Consider the following 16,869-nt stretch of genomic DNA (forward strand, 5'->3'; position numbering starts at 1 on the left):
GGCAGGGGCAGGCCCCCACCTGCCGGCCTCAGGAGAGGGGAGGCCCGGGGGGTGTGGCCTGGGCTCCCAGTGACGTGTCCGTGGGCTCCTTCCCCCAGACCTTCATTGACATGGAGGGTTCCGGGTTCGGCGGTGACCTGGAGAGCCTCCGAGTGAGTGTCCGTGGGTCGTGTGGGGCGGCGGGCGCCCGGGTGGGGGTGGGGCCATCCTCTGCAGGTGCCGCTTTAACCGTCGCCTGTTTCTCCACATCCAGGGCCCCAGAGGCTTCCCCGGCCCCCCTGGGCCCCCCGGCGTCCCAGGCCTGCCCGGAGAGCCAGGCCGCTTCGGGATGAACAGCTCGGACGTCCCAGGCCCCGCAGGCCTTCCTGGTGTCCCCGGGCGGGACGGGCCCCCTGGACTTCCCGGCGCCCCGGTAAGGCCTGCCTCCCTGGAGCCCCTCGCTGCCCCGTCCCCACCCGAGCCCGTCCTGGAGTCGGGGTGAACCGTCGGCCCCACCACGTCCTCCCCCTCCTCGTAGGGAGGGGCTCTGGTCTCCGGGCCCCAGGGAGGAGCCTGAGTGGCTGCTCAGTGACTGCTCGGCCCGCAGCGTCCTGGGGTGGGGGTGGCCCCTGCTTGCACCCCGGGGGACCCAGGGGCCTGGCGCTGCTCCACGGCGCCGCTGCCACGTGAACTGGGTGCCAGTCACGTGGTATTTGCGTGGCGACACACGCGGGCGTTCGATTCAGCACACGCGGCGCCCTGCGGTGACCGGGCAGTGCCGGGGGCCCCCCCTTCTCACCGTCCCCCCCGTTGGATCCGCTCAAACACAAGTAAAGGCGAGAGGTGTGCAGCCGGAGAGAGCCGCCTGCGCCCTGCCGGCCTGGGCTCGGTCCTGCGTCTCCGGAACATTCTGGTGCCCTGGGTTCTCGGGAGGTGCCCGCGCCCAGGCGATCGCCCGCTGCCCCGGGAATCTTTCAGCGACTGAATCCCCCCGGGCCCCACGCTCTGCTTTTCTCTCCCCCAGGGACCACCAGGCCCTCCGGGGAAAGAAGGAGGACCAGGGAAGCCCGGCCCGAAAGGCAGCCCCGTAAGTCTGGGGGGGCGGCCACAGCGCCGTATAGGGGCCGGGGGGCGATGGAGCCCGGGGACCCCGCACGGAGGCCGCCCCCACGAAGGGTTTTCAAGTAACACTGACTCTGGGTTTGGAAGTTTTAGCTCAAGTTCTAATTTTGGTCGCGACCGGGGTCTGGTTTCCACGTGGTTCGGCGAATGACCCGGGGGGTCACGGGCCGTCCTTGGTGCCGTCCTCCCGTGGGGGCCGGGCTGCGTGGGGCCGAGCGGGGGGCGCGTCCGTGGGGCTGTGGGCTCGCCGACTAGAGCCTGTCCTCCCGGCGGTGTTGGCCCCGGGGCAGCCGGCCAGGACGGGATGACGACGGCCACAGCCCATGGGTGTGCCCGGGCCAGGACGGCAGCGGGAGCGCAGGACTCGCGTCTCGGGGGCGCGGCGCTCAGGCACCGGCTCCCCGGGTCGGGACGAAACGACTGAAAGTGTTTGCTCTTCTCTCGCTGGCCGCACGTCTGAGCGGTCGTCCTCTCTCCCGCAGGGTGACGCGGGCGCCCCAGGACCTAAGGTACGGGCGAGACCCCCTAGCTGCCCCTGACAGGGCAGGGTCGTGCTGCTGCGCTGGCGGGGGTGGGGGGTCCGTGTCCCTCGTTTGCAGGTTTGCAGGGGACGCGGGGGGGGGGGTCGGGTGGGCCGGAGCGCCCGCCTCAGGACCCGCCCTGCACGGCGGCCCCCGCGGATCCCCACTTCCCTGCCCTGCTCGCAAGCCGCTGGGCCGGGCCGGCGCTGTCCGAGGTGTCCTGGACCCTCAGGCCCTCCTGCCCCCCCGCCCCGGCCGCCCGGCTCCTCCCCGCCCCCTCCCCCAGGCATGCTCTGTGCTCCCCGGGCACCAGGGCACCAGGCCTAGAAGGAGCGTCGGGGCGGCCGGGGGGTGGGGGGGCTCCCTCTGCTGCTTTGTTTTTATTTTTATTTTTTGACTCAGCAAAATAGCAAAATAGTTCATTTCTTGCTGCCCCGAGAGTCCTGGGCAGATAAGGGTTAGGGCCGCGGCTGCGATTGGGTTGGGCCCCTCGGCTCCCGCCGTCCACCCTGTGCACCCCCCCCCCGGGGTCACCACGCGGCAGGTGTTGCCTCTGCTCACATGACCCTGGGGGAGCGTGTGGTCAGGGCGGCCCGCGGGGCACGGAGGCTTTGGCGGGGGGGCCGTGTCCGTCTGTCTGGTGGCCACACACGCTCACCCTGGGCTGTTCGTTTTTAAAGTGAATAGAATCACCCCCTGTTGGGTTTGTTTTGGGAAATGTCGGTCCTGTGTTTGGCTTTTCAGGTTCGGAACAGCACAGGGGCACGGGGGTGCACGGGGGCGCATGGGGGCGCGTGGGTGCCCTGGGTTGAGCCGACACGCTGACGGCCGCAAGTGCTGACACCTGATCTCCCCACCCTGCAGGGAAGCAAGGGTGACCCCGGCCCCATCGGCGTTCCAGGGGAGAGCGGCTTGGCAGGACCCCCCGGGCCGGCTGGACCGCCAGGGCCCCCCGGACCCCCGGGGCCACCGGGACCAGGACTGGCCGCGGGGTTTGTGAGTACCAGTGGCCCCGTCCCCCCAGAAAGCCCCGGGCACCCCCGCTGACGGGACGCTCCCCGGCCCCATCCGAGCCACGAGCTCCCCGGGGTGCCCTGCTGACCCCCGACTGCGTCCATGGAAGGAGCAGCCCCCCGTTGCCGCAGGCGGTCACCGCTCAGGGCCGGGGGGGACACAGCAGACGGCCAGGGGCCCTCCGCACGTGCTCCGGCCTAGGAGGGCTGAGCTCACACCCACCTAGCGGGGTCCCTGCCCCCGGGCCGTGAGGGGTCTCTTCCCACGAGAGGCCGCAGCCCGAGCGCCCCGCATGTGCTCCCGCAGGTTGACATGGAAGGCTCGGGGGAACCCTTCTGGTCGACGGCGCACGGAGCCAGCGGGCCGCAGGTATGGCCCCGGCGGGGTCCCTCGGCTCGCGGGGCGCGGGGGGACACGTCTGCTGGCGCCCGGGCGCCGTCCACCCCGGGATCTCCGAGCACTGATGAGCTCGACCGGCCTTGCCGCCAAATTAAATATTAAAGGTTCCTGGTCTGTGGGGGTGGCCCTGAGCTGCCGGGCACCGGGGGGGTCGGGCCCACGTGCAGCCGAGGGTCCCCGCGGTGCCCAGGACAGACCCTCGGCCCCGGGAGCGCCGGCTGCGCTGGGCCTGGCCGTGTCCCCCGCTGCGGGGCTCAGGCTGTGTCCCCTCTCTGCCCCACAGGGACCGCCAGGCCTGCCCGGGGTCAAGGTCAGTGAGCGCGCCGCCCTCTCTGCAGCACCTGCGGGTTCAGGGGCCTGAGGAGCCCAAGGGAACCGCCCGTCACGCGCCCCCCTCCCCAGCCTCGGTGCTGGGGGGCCTGCGTCCCTGGCTTCACGCACCGAGGGGCGATGCCGGCCTGGGGGACACGGGAACCGGACCCCGCCCACCCGCCTCCCTGCTGGGCCCTCTGCTCCCCCGCCCTGCCCTGGGGACCCCGCCCTCCCCGCCCCCCGAGGGCGCCCCCGGGGCACGCCGCGCTCCCACACCCGTGGGTTCCAGGCGGTCAGTGTCCACCGCAGGGTGTCGCGGAGCCTTCCTCCACGAAGGTCCTCTTAGGAGGTGTGACCTGGAACACCTGGGTCGGCTCAGGGGTCGCGCTGTCGAGAGACACGCTTATTCTTAATCCGGGGGGGCCGCTCCTGGGCCAACGGATGATGCAGCTTCCGGAACAGTCTGGGCTGTGTGCGCTGGGGGGGCCCCGGACCCCGCTCTGGGCCGCGTGGGGGGGAGCCTGGGGAGGTGGGTACCCCGCGCGGGGTGGGTGCTGTGCTCTGTGCTCACGGGGCGCCTCTCCCACTTTAGGGGGACCCTGGGATAGTGGGACCACCGGGCGCCAAGGTAAGAGAGCCTGGAAATGAGTGACCTGAGCAGCCCAGGTCTGGAGCAGGGTGGGGCCCGATCGCCCCATCGCCCCGTCCCCCCGGAGCCACAGAACCTCGGGATGAGGTTGCTCAGTGACCTCCAGGGCCAGACTCGGGGTCCTGCTCCCTCTGCTCCTGCTCCTGCTGTCTGGGCTCAGCTTCATTCCTTAGGGTCCAGGGTTATTCCAGGGGCACCCGCCCCCGGGGCAGCTCCCAGGACACTGCCCCCCCAGGACACTGACCACCCCCAGGACACTGACCCCAGGACACTGACTCCCCAGGACACTGACCCCAGGACACTGCTCGCCCCCAGGACACTGACCCCCCAGGACACTGACCCCCCCAGGACACTGACCACCCCCAGGACATTGACCCCAGGACACTGCTCGCCCCCAGGACACTGACCACCCCCAGGACATTGACCCCAGGACACTGACTCCCCAGGACACTGACTCCCCAGGACACTGACCCCAGGACACTGACCACCCCCAGGACACTGACTCCCCAGGACACTGACCCCAGGACACTGCTCGCCCCCAGGACACTGACCCCCAAGGACACTGACCCCCCAGGACACTGACCACCCCCAGGACATTGACCCCAGGACACTGACTCCCCAGGACACTGACCCCAGGACACTGACCACCCCCAGGACACTGACTCCCTAGGGTACCCCTGCCCCAGGACACCTGACCCCTGACACCCCAGGACACCCCCACCCCAGGCCACAGGACAGGCTTCCTCCTGCCAGTATGAGTCTGGGGAACCACACGAGTCCATCCCCCGGGGCCCCCTCCTCTCTGCCCCTCGCCCTCGGGGTACGAGCTGGTGACCGACAGCAGGGTTTGCCGGGCGGGGGGCTGACCCCCATTCCCCCGTGTGGTCCAGGGAGAAGTCGGCGCAGATGGGCCTCCCGGGTTCCCCGGCCTCCCTGGCAGAGAGGGCACGGCCGGAGCGCAGGTGAGTGACTCCCTAGGGGGGCCGTGGGGGCCGCGGGGGCGGGGGACAGCCCCACAGGAGCTGCTCTGAGGAAGCTGGTGCCTCCGTGTGGTCTCTGGGGGCTCCCGACCAGTTCTCTGTACCCCAAGGGGTCCGTGGGACGTGGGCGGGGGGTGCCGGCCGTCTACATGGCCCCTCGGGGCCGGTGCTGGTGGTCCGTGGCCGGGGAGGCAGCTCCGTTCTGTGCAGGTGACCTGTTTCCTTCCCATCTCTGCAGGGACCCAAAGGAGAAAAAGGGACCCAGGGAGAGAAAGTGAGTCGGGGCTCGGGGTCCCCAGGCAGGGCAGGTGCATGGCCAGGCCTCAGGGCTGCCCCCCAACCCCGTGCCACCGGCGTGGCCTTGGAGACCTGGGCAGAGACCCTCACGTCGGGGTGCTGGGCTCTCGGGGCTGCTGCCCTCAGCCCCGGGCGCCTCCCCATACCTGATGGGCTCCGGGAACCCCTCTAACGCTGGGTGGGCTTGGGGGTCCCTTCCAGAGGCCCCCCCAAGCCATCTGAGTGCCCGACGCTGGCTTTGTCTTCCAGGGCGAGCCAGGGAGGGACGGAGTGGGGCAGCCTGGGCTCCCCGGACCCCCCGGACCCCCGGGGCCCGTCGTCTACGTGTCAGAGCAGGAGGTAAGGCCCCCTCCCCGCTGCTCCGGCCCCACAGCACACCCTGAGTCCCCGGGCCACTGGCGCTCCCCACCTAGGTGACCCCCAAAGACGCCGGGGCTCACGGTCTGTTGGTCGTATTCAGAACCAGTGACCGTGTCTCATCCTGGTGAGATTTTTAAATTATTTAAAAGACAAGAAAAATATGAGGTTGGGTGTCCGGGGAGAAACGCAGGTTCTGTAGCAGAAAATCCACCCGGAACAAGGCGCCCCCTGCCCCCCGCCCCCCGAGCCCCGCGAGTCCCGCGGCCGCCGAGCAAGCCTTGCGGAGCCAGCCCAGTCGGGTCCCCTCGGTTCGCCGCTGCCGACGCCGGCAGGTGGGCTCGGGCCCCCAGCCCAGGCCGCAGACGGGGGCCGGCCCGGGCCCCAGGGTGTCCAGAAGGTTCTCCGGGCCGGGGCGGGCTCCGGCGGGCGCCTCCCCGTATGACCGGGGGACGTCGAGGCGGTTTTCCTGTGCGTCCATTTGCGCGGTTTTTGGCCCCGTGTGAGGAGCCGGATCCTCCTCGGGAACCGCTGTCCTTCCCTTTCCCGCTCGGTGCTGTTCCCGCGGCGGCCACAGAGAGCGGCGACAGGCGTGCCGGGACCCGAGGTAGGTGCGGCGGCCCGGGGCCACCCAGCCCGCGCCCCACACCCCGCACCCTGCACCCCGCGCCCTGACCCGCCCCTCTCCCCGCAGGGCCGGCCGGGACACGCGGGCTTTCCTGTAAGTGGCCGCTCAGCCCGGCGCCCCGGGTCCTGGGCAGCAGCCCCCGGGGACCCGGGTGGACTCGGGGGGCGGGGGTCTCGGTGCCAGGTGTGGCGGGTGCCCCGACAGCCGTGCTGGGTCCGGGTCTGCATGTGGCCCTCATGCCCGCCTGTCCCCCCACAGGGTCCGGCCGGGCCGAAGGGAGATCTGGGCTCCAAAGGCCAGCGGGGCCCCCCAGGGCCCAAGGTGAGAGGCTGGGTGCACATCCGCCCAGGGACGGCCCCCTCCGTGACCCCGGGGGGGATGGACGGGAGAGCCGTGACCTCGCTGTGGCCCCGGGAGGCCCCAGGGGACGCCCCACCTCTGCTCGCTGTGCACCTGCTCTGGGGTGTGGGTGCCCTGAGTGCGGGGTGAGGACCCCTCCCCGGAGCCTCCCTGACGACGCCGCCCACCCCGTTCCAGGGCGAGAAGGGCGAGCCGGGCCCGGCGTTCAGCCCCGACGGCAGCATGCTGGCCCCCGCCCAGAAGGGGGCCAAGGTGAGCGTGGGGGGCGCCTGGGGTGGCTCCCCTTGTCCAGGCCGGGGAGGGGGCGTCCCCAGGGGCCACGCACAGAGCACGAGGGGTCTGTCTTCCCGAGGGGAGCCTGTTCCCGCCCAGGCGTGAGCACTGCTCCTGAGCGGGTTCTAGAACCTTCTGCACCCGGGGCCCCTTGCCCATTCTTGTCCGTCCCTGTCACGGCCACACCGAGGTCCTCGAGGTCCTCAGAGCCCTGCACGCCCACCCAGCCGGCACCGGGCGGCCCCCGGTTCTCCCCGCCTGTCGGCTGAGCGCCCTGCGGAGCGCTGGGGGTCCCGGGGCAGCTGGGGGTCAGCCTGCTCCCTCAGGACTGGGCTGGGGGCCTGTGCCAGGTCCCCCGCCCCCCCAGGCTCTGGGAGGGCCCGGGCGGAGCCGGACTGGGGGTTCAGGGGCTGTGGGGGGCGGTCCTTGCACCCCCGGGGTGCGGCGTCTGACGGTGCCTCTGCTTTTCCGTTCAGGGAGAGCCCGGCTTCCGAGGCCCCCCGGTGAGTAGGCCCAGGCCTCCCCACAGCGGACGCACGGGCGCAGCCTGAAGGGGCGCGAGGCCGCCGAGGGGGCGCGGGTGGCCCCGTACATCCCGAGGGGCACCTTCAAGGCAGAGGCGGGTGTTGGGCGGAGACCCGGGGGGCTGGCCTCTGCTCACCTGGGAGGTGGCGCCTCCTTTCTGCAGGGTCCCTACGGGCGGCCGGGGCACAAGGGAGAGATCGGCTTCCCTGGGCGGCCGGTAAGGACCCGGGACCTCCGGCCGCGCGTGGGCCGGGGGGTGGGGGGGCAGTCCCTGCCGTTGTCCTGCCCCCGGGGACCGTCCTGCATGAGGAGCGCTCTCTCCAGGACGAAGCCCAGGGAGGCCCAGCCTGCCCACTGATGGCTGGGGCTGAGGGGCTGGGGCCAAGGGGACCCCGGGCGGGGACGGAGACACCAGGGTGGGGATGGAGACCTCAGGTCAGGGAGATGGAGACCCTGGGTGGAGACAGAGAGCCCAGGTGGGGATAGAGACCCCCAGGTCAGGGAGATGGAGACCCCGGGTGGGGACAGAGACCCTGGGTCAGGGAGATGGAGACCCCAGGTGGGGACGGAGACCCCAGGTGGGGACGGAGAGCTGCGGAGGCCAGGGTGAGCCAGCAGCCGCAGTCCCCGCCCCTGTGCTCTGCCCCAGGGTCGCCCCGGGATGAACGGACTGAAGGGGGAGAAAGGGGAGCCAGGACAGGCCAGCGCCGGCTTCGGTATGACGGTGAGTGTCCCCCAAGGGGCCGATGGCACCCCCGGGGGCACAGAGGGGCCGTCCGCTGTGACCACACTGTGCGGGCTGTGACACAAGGACCCCGCCGCGTGCACACACAGCCCGCGCGGCCACCTCTGACGGCCCTCCCTGCCCGCGGTAGTGTCCCTGCAGCCAGCACCGCGGCGTGGCGGCCCCGAGCAGGGCTTTCCCTCCGTGGCTTGGGCCTCTGTAACCCTCTCTCCCGGGGTGGGGGGACCAGGGTCCTGCGGCCGCCCACGCAGCCGTCCCCACCGTTGTGGTTGGGCCCTCGCTGCCCGTCCCCACGGGGCCTCTTCCTCCAGTGGAGTTTGCGGGAGCGCGAGAACGCTAGGTCAGGGGTCGGCGGGAAGACCCGGCCGGGGTCCGTTGGGCACGTTGGAGTCTCAGGGTGGACGTGACACGGCGGCTGCTGGGACTGGGCCCCGCCTGGCAGTGGCCTCTCTGGGGCCCGAGACCCCACCTCCGAGTGGGGCAGCGGGGTGACCGCGGGAGGCGCCCAGCCCACCCGCCCTGGTTCCCACGCTCCGCCCCTTCAGAAGCCCTCCTGGTGCCGCCCGGTCCCTCCGCGTTGTCCCCTTTCTGTGAATAATGAACGGAGGGTCACTCGGAGCCCCGCCCGCCGCCCCTGGGGTGCCCCCTTCCCGCGGGGACATGCCCACGTCCAGTCCTGTCGCCCAAGGGACGTTCTGGGGGATGCTCTGTCCCCCGGACCCACAACCAGAGTGAACCGGGCGCTTCCTGACTCTGTGCTGTCCCGGAGTTCAGTCGTCTGATTTTATGGAAACGCCTAGAAACGCTCCTGCCTGTATCTGCTGCCCTGCTCCTGTCCACAGCCTGGCCATGGACCTCACAGGCTTCTTGTCCTTCCCACGCAGGGTCCACCCGGTCCCCCAGGGCCTCCGGGGCCCCCAGGCCCTCCTGGGACTCCCGTCTATGACAGCAACGTAAGTCCTCCCAAGATCGCTCCCCACCCTCCTCCTCATGGGCCCTACCCAGTGCCACCCCCAGGGTGCTGACCCCGAGGAGGGGCTGACCTCTAGGGGGGTCCTGACCCCAGGAAGAGGCTGATCTGTAAGGGGGTGCTGACCCCCAGGGAGGGATTGATCTCGGGGGGGGGCTCCTGACCTTAGGAAGAGGCTGACCTCCAGGGGGGTGCTGACCCCCAGCCAGGGGACAGCCCAGTTTCCAGCAGAGGGTGGCTAGTGGGACCCAGGCCCACGTGCCTGGTAGGTTTTCTGTTAGAAAACAAGCCTCTACCTGGGGAAGCGAGATGGGGGGCTCTCTGGACCGGGGAGCCTGAGGCTCAAGCCCCGTGGTCCTGGGGGGGTCACACACCCCTGTTTTCTGAGGCTCGGCCCCATGAAGTGAACCGTGAGGGGCCGATCACATCGTGAGCGGGGCTCCTGATCCCAAAGCCCGGTTTGCTCTCCCTCCGTGGCCTGCACCCCTGGGGAGCATCCGTGTGGCTTCACGGCAGGGCTGGGCCTCTGGGCCCTGGGAGCCCCGCGTTGGGGGCTCAGCTTGTAGGGCACCTTCCTCACTGGCTTCTTTGCAGGCATTTATGGAGCCTGGCCACCCCGGACCTCCAGGATTGCCAGGTGAGGGCTCCTGGGGCCTCGAGGCGGCCAGGGCGGGACGCGGGGGCCTCGTGGGTACTGTGAATCCCCTGCCCCTGGGCCCTCCCAGGCAGCCTGACTGGACAGCAGTGGACGCTGGCCCGGCTCCCCCACCTCGTCCTACCGGCTGGCACACCCTGCAGGAGTGGCCTGGTCCCCAGAGCAGCCCCTTGGGTGGGACCCCCAGGGTACACACTCCATAACAGGCCCTGGGTCTCTGTCCCTCCAGGGCACCAGGGACCTTCTGGACCAAAGGGTGACAAAGGAGACGTGGGCCCTCCAGGACCACCAGGTGACGATGCTCTGGGCTGCCCTGGGCTGGGGCGGGGGGGGGGGGGGGGGCTGCTGCATCCATGGTGACCTGGCTGCCCTCCTGAAGGAAGGAGACCCCATCCAGGCTCATGGGGCCCTGACAGGACCTGTGGTGCTGAGTCTGGGTTTGAGGCCCCAGGTTGGCCCCACAAGCCTCAGGGCCAGGACCCAGGGCTTCGAGGACAGGTGGCCCTGGCTGCGTGCCAAGGAGTAGGGCCGGTCCTGGCGTGTTGGGGGTCTCGGGATGGCCCCCCATTACCCCTCATCAGGCCACATGCCCGGGGTGGGGGGTGAAGGCCTGGCCCTCAGACGTTCCCTTGGACGGTGAGCCCTCTGCCCAGCCCTTCCCTTGCTGAGATCCTGGGACCCCCGGTGTGGACGTCAGGGAGCTAGCGGATCCGAGGTGCAGAGCTGGGGCCCCCACAGGCCGTGCCCATAAGGGCTGCGAGCAGGGCCTGCAGGGACGGGGCTGAGCCCGGGGCGAAGGCGGGTCAGAGACAGGCCTGCGGGTGGAGACCAAGCCCCACCTTCCCCAGACGGCTGCCAGGAGGGAACCCCTGGGCTCCCCAGGGTCTAGGAGCCCCTGAGGCCGAGCCGGTGATGGATGGCCAGAACTGCCCAGAACCCAAGAGGGGCGGACGTGGCGGGCGAGCCAGGCCGTCGGGGGGCCAGCTAAGGTGGGGGCAAGGGCGAGGTGAGGGTGTCCGTGGGGAGCTGGGACCTGTGGGAAGAGCCGGTTCCACTCTGGGACAGAGCTGGAGAGCCGCAGCCCCTGGGCCCGGGCGTCCGCGGGAATGAGCGGCGGTGGGGGGGCGAGGGGGGCCGGGGAGCTGGGGGGCCCTTCCCGGAGCCGGAGGTGATGCTGGGGGTACGCGTCCCGGGGGCCGTACCACACTCAATTACCACAGAAGCAGCCGGCTGGACGCAAGCAAAACCACGTGCCGCCTGCAAGGCACGATCCGCAAACAGGGACGCAGCTAAACGCGGCAGGACGGGAAGGCACTCCGCCGGGAAGGGAGCTGCGGGGGGCAAGCCGTGCGTCTGTGTGCGTGCGTGCATCTGTGTGCACCTGTGAATGCACCTGGGTGTGTGCCTGCGTGCACCTGTGTGTGCGTGTGCACCTGTGAACACACCTGTGTGGGCTCTTGTGTGCACCTGTGTGCAGCTGTGAATACACCTGTGTGGGTTCCTGTGTGCACCTGTGTGCGTGTGTGCACCTGTGAACGCATCTGTGTGTGTGCCTGCGTGCAGCTGTGTGGGTTCCTGTGTGCACCTGTGAACACACCTGTGTGGGTTCCTGTGTGCACCTGTGTGCGTGTGTGCACCTGTGAACGCATCTGTGTGTGTGCCTGCGTGCAGCTGTGTGGGTTCCTGTGTGCACCTGTGTGCATGTATGCACCTGTGAACACACCTGTGTGCGTGTGTGCACCTGTGTGGGTTCCTGTGTGCACCTGTGTGCATGTGTGCACCTGTGAACACACCTGTGTGGGTTCCTGTGTGCACCTGTGTGCGTGTGCATCTCTGCACCTGTGTGGGCTCCTGTGTGCACCTGTGTGCATGTGTGCACCTGTGAACGCACCTGTGTGTGTGCCTGCGTGCAGCTGTGTGGGCTCCTGTGTGCACCTGTGTGCGTGTGTGCACCTGTATGGGCTCCTGTGTGCACGTGTGCACCTGTGAATGCGCCTGTGCGTGTGTGTGCACCTGTGTACAAATGCAGGTGTGTGTGTATGAGAGAGAGGAATCAGGCAAGAGTATCTTAAAGCAGGAAAGGTCGCAGAAACTCTAACAAGCTCTTCACAAGGATAAAAGAGAAATCCCGCCGGGAACGTACAGCAACTCCCCATTTCTGCACCTAAGCACAGAGCTGCAGGACGCCGGGGGCACCGGAGGGGAGGACTGCGGACGACAGGGCGGCCGGGGCGGGGTGTGGCCGCCCGGCAGGGGCGAGGGCAGCTCAGCGGGGAGATGGAGCTGACGGGGTGAGCGCCCCGACCGCTGGGCCCACGCGGGGCTGCAAGCGAGCGGGAGGTCAGCGCTAGAGACGCGACTGGGGGACGCCCGCGGAGCAGCGCACCTGCTCGGATAGGAGGGGGTGCGGCTGGCACCCGGAGGGGGCTCCCAGCGGGGGGCTCCCCACGCGGCCCGGGGTTTACCCAGCACGGGCTCGGGGCTCGGGGCACAAGGGCAGGTTTAACTGGAAGAAAGAGGCCAGACCCCACGTGAATGACGAGCCTTACAGATCGAGTCAGTTCTTTGAAAAGAGCCGTGATCCGGGCACGTCCCCCGCAGGGCCGCGGGGGGGCTCGCTGGTGTGGGGGGACACGGTCAGAGGGCGCCCCAGCAAGCGGGGGGGACATGGGCTGCATATTTATGGGAAGGAGGAAATAAAACAGGCACCAGGGCAGTGAGCTCAGCCCCCGGGGGGCCGCGCAGCCACCGTCCCAGCCCGTGGGGCGCTTTGCCGCCGCCAGGAGGGCAGTTGACAGAAGTCAACCTTCTAAACACGTGCCGAGGAGCCGGGTCGGGGCTCCCGGAGGCTGTGGGGTCCTGGAGCTGGCGTCGGGGGCCCGGGAAAGCCAGAGGGGAAAGAGGGCGCCGTTGACAGAAGTGTCGGGGGCCTGGGGACAAGGGCCACAAGCCGCAGGGCATCCGCGGGCGCCAAGGAAGTGGCGGAAGCGAGGAAGACGCGGGCGCGTGGCTGACCCGGGCCCTCTCTCCCGCAGGCCAGTTCCCCTTCGACCTCCTCCAGCTCGGGGCTGAGATGAAGGTGGGTGACACCTGCGCCCTGCGCCACCCTGACTCAGTTTCCCCGGGGCCCACGTGGTGCAGGAAGGTCCTGCCAGGCCTGACAGACGGGCTCCAGAAGCTTCCTGCTCCTTGGGTCTGCCCTGCCCTCCCACCGCGGCCGCCGGGGTCGGGCTCAGACCAGCATCTCTGTCCTCAGGGGGAGAAGGGCGACCGAGGCGACGCCGGGCAGAAGGGCGAGCGCGGTGAGCCCGGGGGCGGCGGGTTCTTCGGCTCAAGCGTGCCCGGCCCCCCCGGCCCCCCGGGCTACCCCGGCATCCCGGTAAGTCTGGGCTCGGGGCCCCAGGGGCCAGGGACGCCTGCGAGGCCCAGCGGCCGGCCGCCAGCTTCCCCTCCGGGTCCTGCCCCCGGCGTCGGGGTGGGGGGCACCTGCTGTCCTGCGGGCGCTGCTCCTTCCTCTCTGGGGGCTGCACCTCTGCCCGCGGCCTGGGGGGAGGCGGGTGGCTCGGCTGCTCCCCATGGGGCCTCTGGCTGAAGCCGCCGGGCCCCTCAGGCTCTCTTGTCCCCCCACAGGGTCCCAAGGGAGAGAGCGTTCAGGGCCATCCCGGCCCCCCTGGACCTCAGGGTCCCCCTGGCATCGGCCATGAGGGGCGTCGGGGGCCTCCCGGGCCCCCCGGCCCCCCCGGGCCCCCAGGACCCCCTTCCTTTCCTGGCCCTTACAGGCAGAGTAAGTCGGGCGAGGGGGGTGGGTACCTGGGCCCCCGCCTCGTCCAGCCGGGGCTGCGTGCCCCATGTCTGCTCTCTCTCTCGCAGCTATCAGTGTCCCCGGCCCCCCCGGACCCCCCGGGCCTCCCGGCCCCCCTGGAACCATGGGCACGTCCTCAGGGGTAAGAGCCCCCAGCCCGGGCCGGCTACCCTCCCCTCGGAGGCTGCGGGTGGACTGTTTCACGGGTGGCTTGAGACGGGGGTTCCCAAGCAGAAGTGGGGGGCCTGGGGGTCAGGAGGGCAGGGGAGGGCCCCCAGCAGCCCTCCCCACGGGGGCCTCATCCGAAGCCACAGGGTGTTTGGTGGGTCCCTCGCCCGGAGGCGCCCACGTCCTCGCCTGTGAGCGCGGATGCTGCCTCTGTGCCCGGGACCCACTAGGCCGGCTTCCAGCAGGTGCGCATCTGGGCCACGTACCAGACGATGCTGGACAAGGTGCCGGACGTGCCGGAGGGCTGGCTCATGTTTGTGGCCGAGAGGGAGGAGCTGTACGTCCGGGTCCGGAACGGGTTCCGGAAGGTTCTGGTGAGTCCCCGCACCTAGAGGGGGCCAGAGGGCTTCCCAAGCTGGCCCGCGGCACGGTGGGGTTGCGGTGGGGTTGCAGGGAGGGAGCCCTGTGCCTGGCTGCCCAGGGCGGACTGAGCGGGGGTGTCCGTGTCCTGGGGGCGGGCGCCTGGCCGGGTGAGTGACCCACGCTGCTCCTCGTTACTCTCAAACGAGTTGACTAGTCTTGGGAGACGTTGTACGTTTACAGAGAAGCGCTCCCCCCGCTTTTTAAAGCAGGTGCACGTCCGGTGTCGTGTGCCCGGCGCTGGCCTGGGCACCGGGACGCGGCCGCACCAGCTTCCCCGGGAGGGCGGGCGGGCGTCAGGGGTCGCCGGGTAACCCCTGCGTTTTCTTCCAGCTGGAGGCGCGGGTGCCACTCCCACGCGGGACGGTAAGGGCGGCTGCAGGACGGAGGCGGAGGACGGCCAGGGCTCTGCGGGCCGGGAGGGGGCGGGCAGGTCATGCCCCCTGCCTGAGGGATGGAGCCCCGGATGGTTGGGCTCTTTCCTCAAATAGGCCAGGACCGGGGCTGCGTTAGGTGCCGTGTGTCTCTGGTTCTGCGGGTCTGTCCCTGCGTGGAGCCCAGTGGGTCCCCTCTCATTCATTCTTCAGCAGGGTCTCAGCCCCTCGCACCCGCCAGGCACTGTTGGGGGGGTGGGGACAGGTAGCAGGTCCCTGGTACTGGGGAAGCGGGAGGCGGTTACGTGGAGGGCAGGGTCAGAAGGCGTTGGGCGCCGGGGCAGCGGCCTCTGTGAGGTGGGTGGGGTGGAGCGAGGGCCCGGGGGCCAGGGCGGGGGTGTCTGACGGTGAGGCGGCTGGAGGGTCAGGGACCGCTGTGCTGAGCCGGGCGGCTGGGGGCCGCTCCGGGCATCAGGCTGGCAGGGCTCGCTGCCCCCGCTGCCGCCCTAACTCCCTGGGGCACCCCAGGGTCTGTGGGTGCCCCCCAGCTCACCGCCCACAGGCCGGGCCCGTGCTGACCAAGAGCAGGGCCGGGTGCAGAGGAGGGGGTGTCTGGGTGTCAGCGGCCCTGCCACCGGGCACCGTCGGCCTCTCCATCTGCAGGACAACGAAGTGGCCGCCTTGCAGCCCCCCGTGGTGCAGCTGCACGAGGGCAACCCATACCCCCGGCGGGAGCCCACCCACGCCACGGCGCGGCCCTGGCGGGCAGATGACATCCTGGCCAGCCCCCCGCGCCTGCTGGACCCCCAGCCCTACCCCGGGGCCCCGCACCACGGCTCCTACGTGCACTTCCAGCCGGCTCGCCCCACTGGTGGGCCCGTCCACACCCACACCCACACCCACCAGGACTTCCAGCCGGTGGTGAGTGGCCCCCGCGGTGGCTCGGAACCCACCAGCGCTCGGCCCACAGGGCTCCCAGGGGCTTCTCCGGGCCAAGCCCCTGGCTGTCTCCCTGGAGGTCAGGGCGGCAGAGCCTGAGCACGGGGACGTGCCCCGGGGCAGGTGGGGTGGTCGGTGGCGGCCCCCAGCACGCGGGCCTCTGCCGCCTGGGGCCTGGCTGGTGCTCCGGGCCGGGACCCGCCTGGACCGCGTCTGGTCCCCGCAGCTGCACCTGGTGGCCCTGAACAGCCCGCAGCCGGGCGGCATGCGAGGCATCCGGGGAGCGGACTTCCAGTGCTTCCAGCAGGCGCGCGCCGCGGGGCTGGCCGGCACCTTCCGGGCCTTCCTGTCGTCGCGGCTGCAGGACCTCTACAGCATCGTGCGCCGCGCCGACCGCACCGGGGTGCCCGTCGTCAACCTCAGGGTGCGCGCGCTCCCCCCGCCTGCTGCGGCCAGGCCGGACCCTCCCGTGCAGCCGCTGGGGCGGGCTGGGGCTGGGGCTGGGGCTGGGGCCCCTCCCGCCGCACAGCTCCAGGGGCACTGAGCCTCCCGCACGTCCCTCCCCAGGACGAGGTGCTCTTCCCCAGCTGGGAGGCCTTATTCTCGGGCTCCGAGGGCCAGCTGAAGCCCGGGGCCCGCATCTTCTCTTTCGACGGCAGAGATGTCCTGCAGCACCCCGCCTGGTAGGTGCCCCCAGGAGGCCTGGGTGGTGCGCCCAGGAGCGGCGGCGGGGGGTGTGGCCTGGAGGGGCGCCCCGGGGACCAGGGTCGCCCGCCCTCCGTGGCCCCGCCCCGCATCCACCGGCCCCGCCCCCAGTGGTCCAGCGAACCCGCCCTCCTAGTGGCCCCGCCCCCCAGTGGAAGGCCCCGCCCTGCATCCACTAGCCCCGCCCCCCAGTGGAAGGCCCCGCCCCCCAGTGGAAGGCCCCGCCCCCAGTGGTCCAGCAAACCCACCCTGCTAGTGGCCCTGCCCCAATGGAAGGCCCCGCCCTGCATCCAGCAGCCCCGCCCACCCCAGTGGATCCGCCCTACATCCAGCAGCCCCGCCCCCACTGGAAGGCCCCGCCCCGCCCCACTGGCCCCGCCCCCAGTGGTCCAGCTACCCCGCCCTCCTAGTGGCTCCGCCCCAGTGGAAAGCCCCGCCCCGCTTCCACCAGCCCCGCCCCCCAGCGGAAGGCCCCGCCCCACACCCACTGGCCCCGCCTCCAGTGGAAAGTCCCGCCCCCAGTGGTCCAGCAAACCCACCCTGCTAGTGGCCCTGCCCCAATGGAAGGCCCCGCCCCCAGTGGAGGGCCCCGCCCACCCCAGTGGCTCCGCCCTGCATCCAGTAGCCCCGCCCCGCGTCCACTGGCCCCGCCCACCCCGTGGCCCCGCCCCCAGC

General features: G+C 70.9%; 1 protein-coding gene across 1 annotated transcript in view; it reads left to right on the top strand.

Annotated features, from left to right (window-relative positions):
• COL18A1 (collagen type XVIII alpha 1 chain) overlaps positions 1–16,869 on the top strand; it is a 41,273-nt gene that overhangs the window by 23,939 nt on the left and 465 nt on the right. Inside the window, 30 exon segments of the mRNA XM_049104650.1 lie at positions 99–152; positions 254–412; positions 1,004–1,066; positions 1,584–1,610; positions 2,487–2,618; positions 2,943–3,005; positions 3,319–3,345; positions 3,940–3,975; positions 4,887–4,958; positions 5,215–5,250; positions 5,523–5,612; positions 6,208–6,237; positions 6,325–6,351; positions 6,517–6,579; positions 6,796–6,870; positions 7,368–7,394; positions 7,580–7,633; positions 8,066–8,140; positions 9,046–9,114; positions 9,726–9,768; positions 10,016–10,078; positions 12,822–12,865; positions 13,043–13,165; positions 13,417–13,570; positions 13,657–13,730; positions 14,002–14,130; positions 14,510–14,542; positions 15,214–15,471; positions 15,716–15,913; positions 16,057–16,172. Of these exon segments, the coding sequence (XP_048960607.1) occupies positions 99–152; positions 254–412; positions 1,004–1,066; positions 1,584–1,610; positions 2,487–2,618; positions 2,943–3,005; positions 3,319–3,345; positions 3,940–3,975; positions 4,887–4,958; positions 5,215–5,250; positions 5,523–5,612; positions 6,208–6,237; positions 6,325–6,351; positions 6,517–6,579; positions 6,796–6,870; positions 7,368–7,394; positions 7,580–7,633; positions 8,066–8,140; positions 9,046–9,114; positions 9,726–9,768; positions 10,016–10,078; positions 12,822–12,865; positions 13,043–13,165; positions 13,417–13,570; positions 13,657–13,730; positions 14,002–14,130; positions 14,510–14,542; positions 15,214–15,471; positions 15,716–15,913; positions 16,057–16,172 (2,414 nt within the window).

Source organism: Canis lupus, chromosome 31, assembly GCF_003254725.2.
Source record: "Canis lupus dingo isolate Sandy chromosome 31, ASM325472v2, whole genome shotgun sequence".
Lineage (NCBI taxonomy): Eukaryota > Metazoa > Chordata > Mammalia > Carnivora > Canidae > Canis > Canis lupus.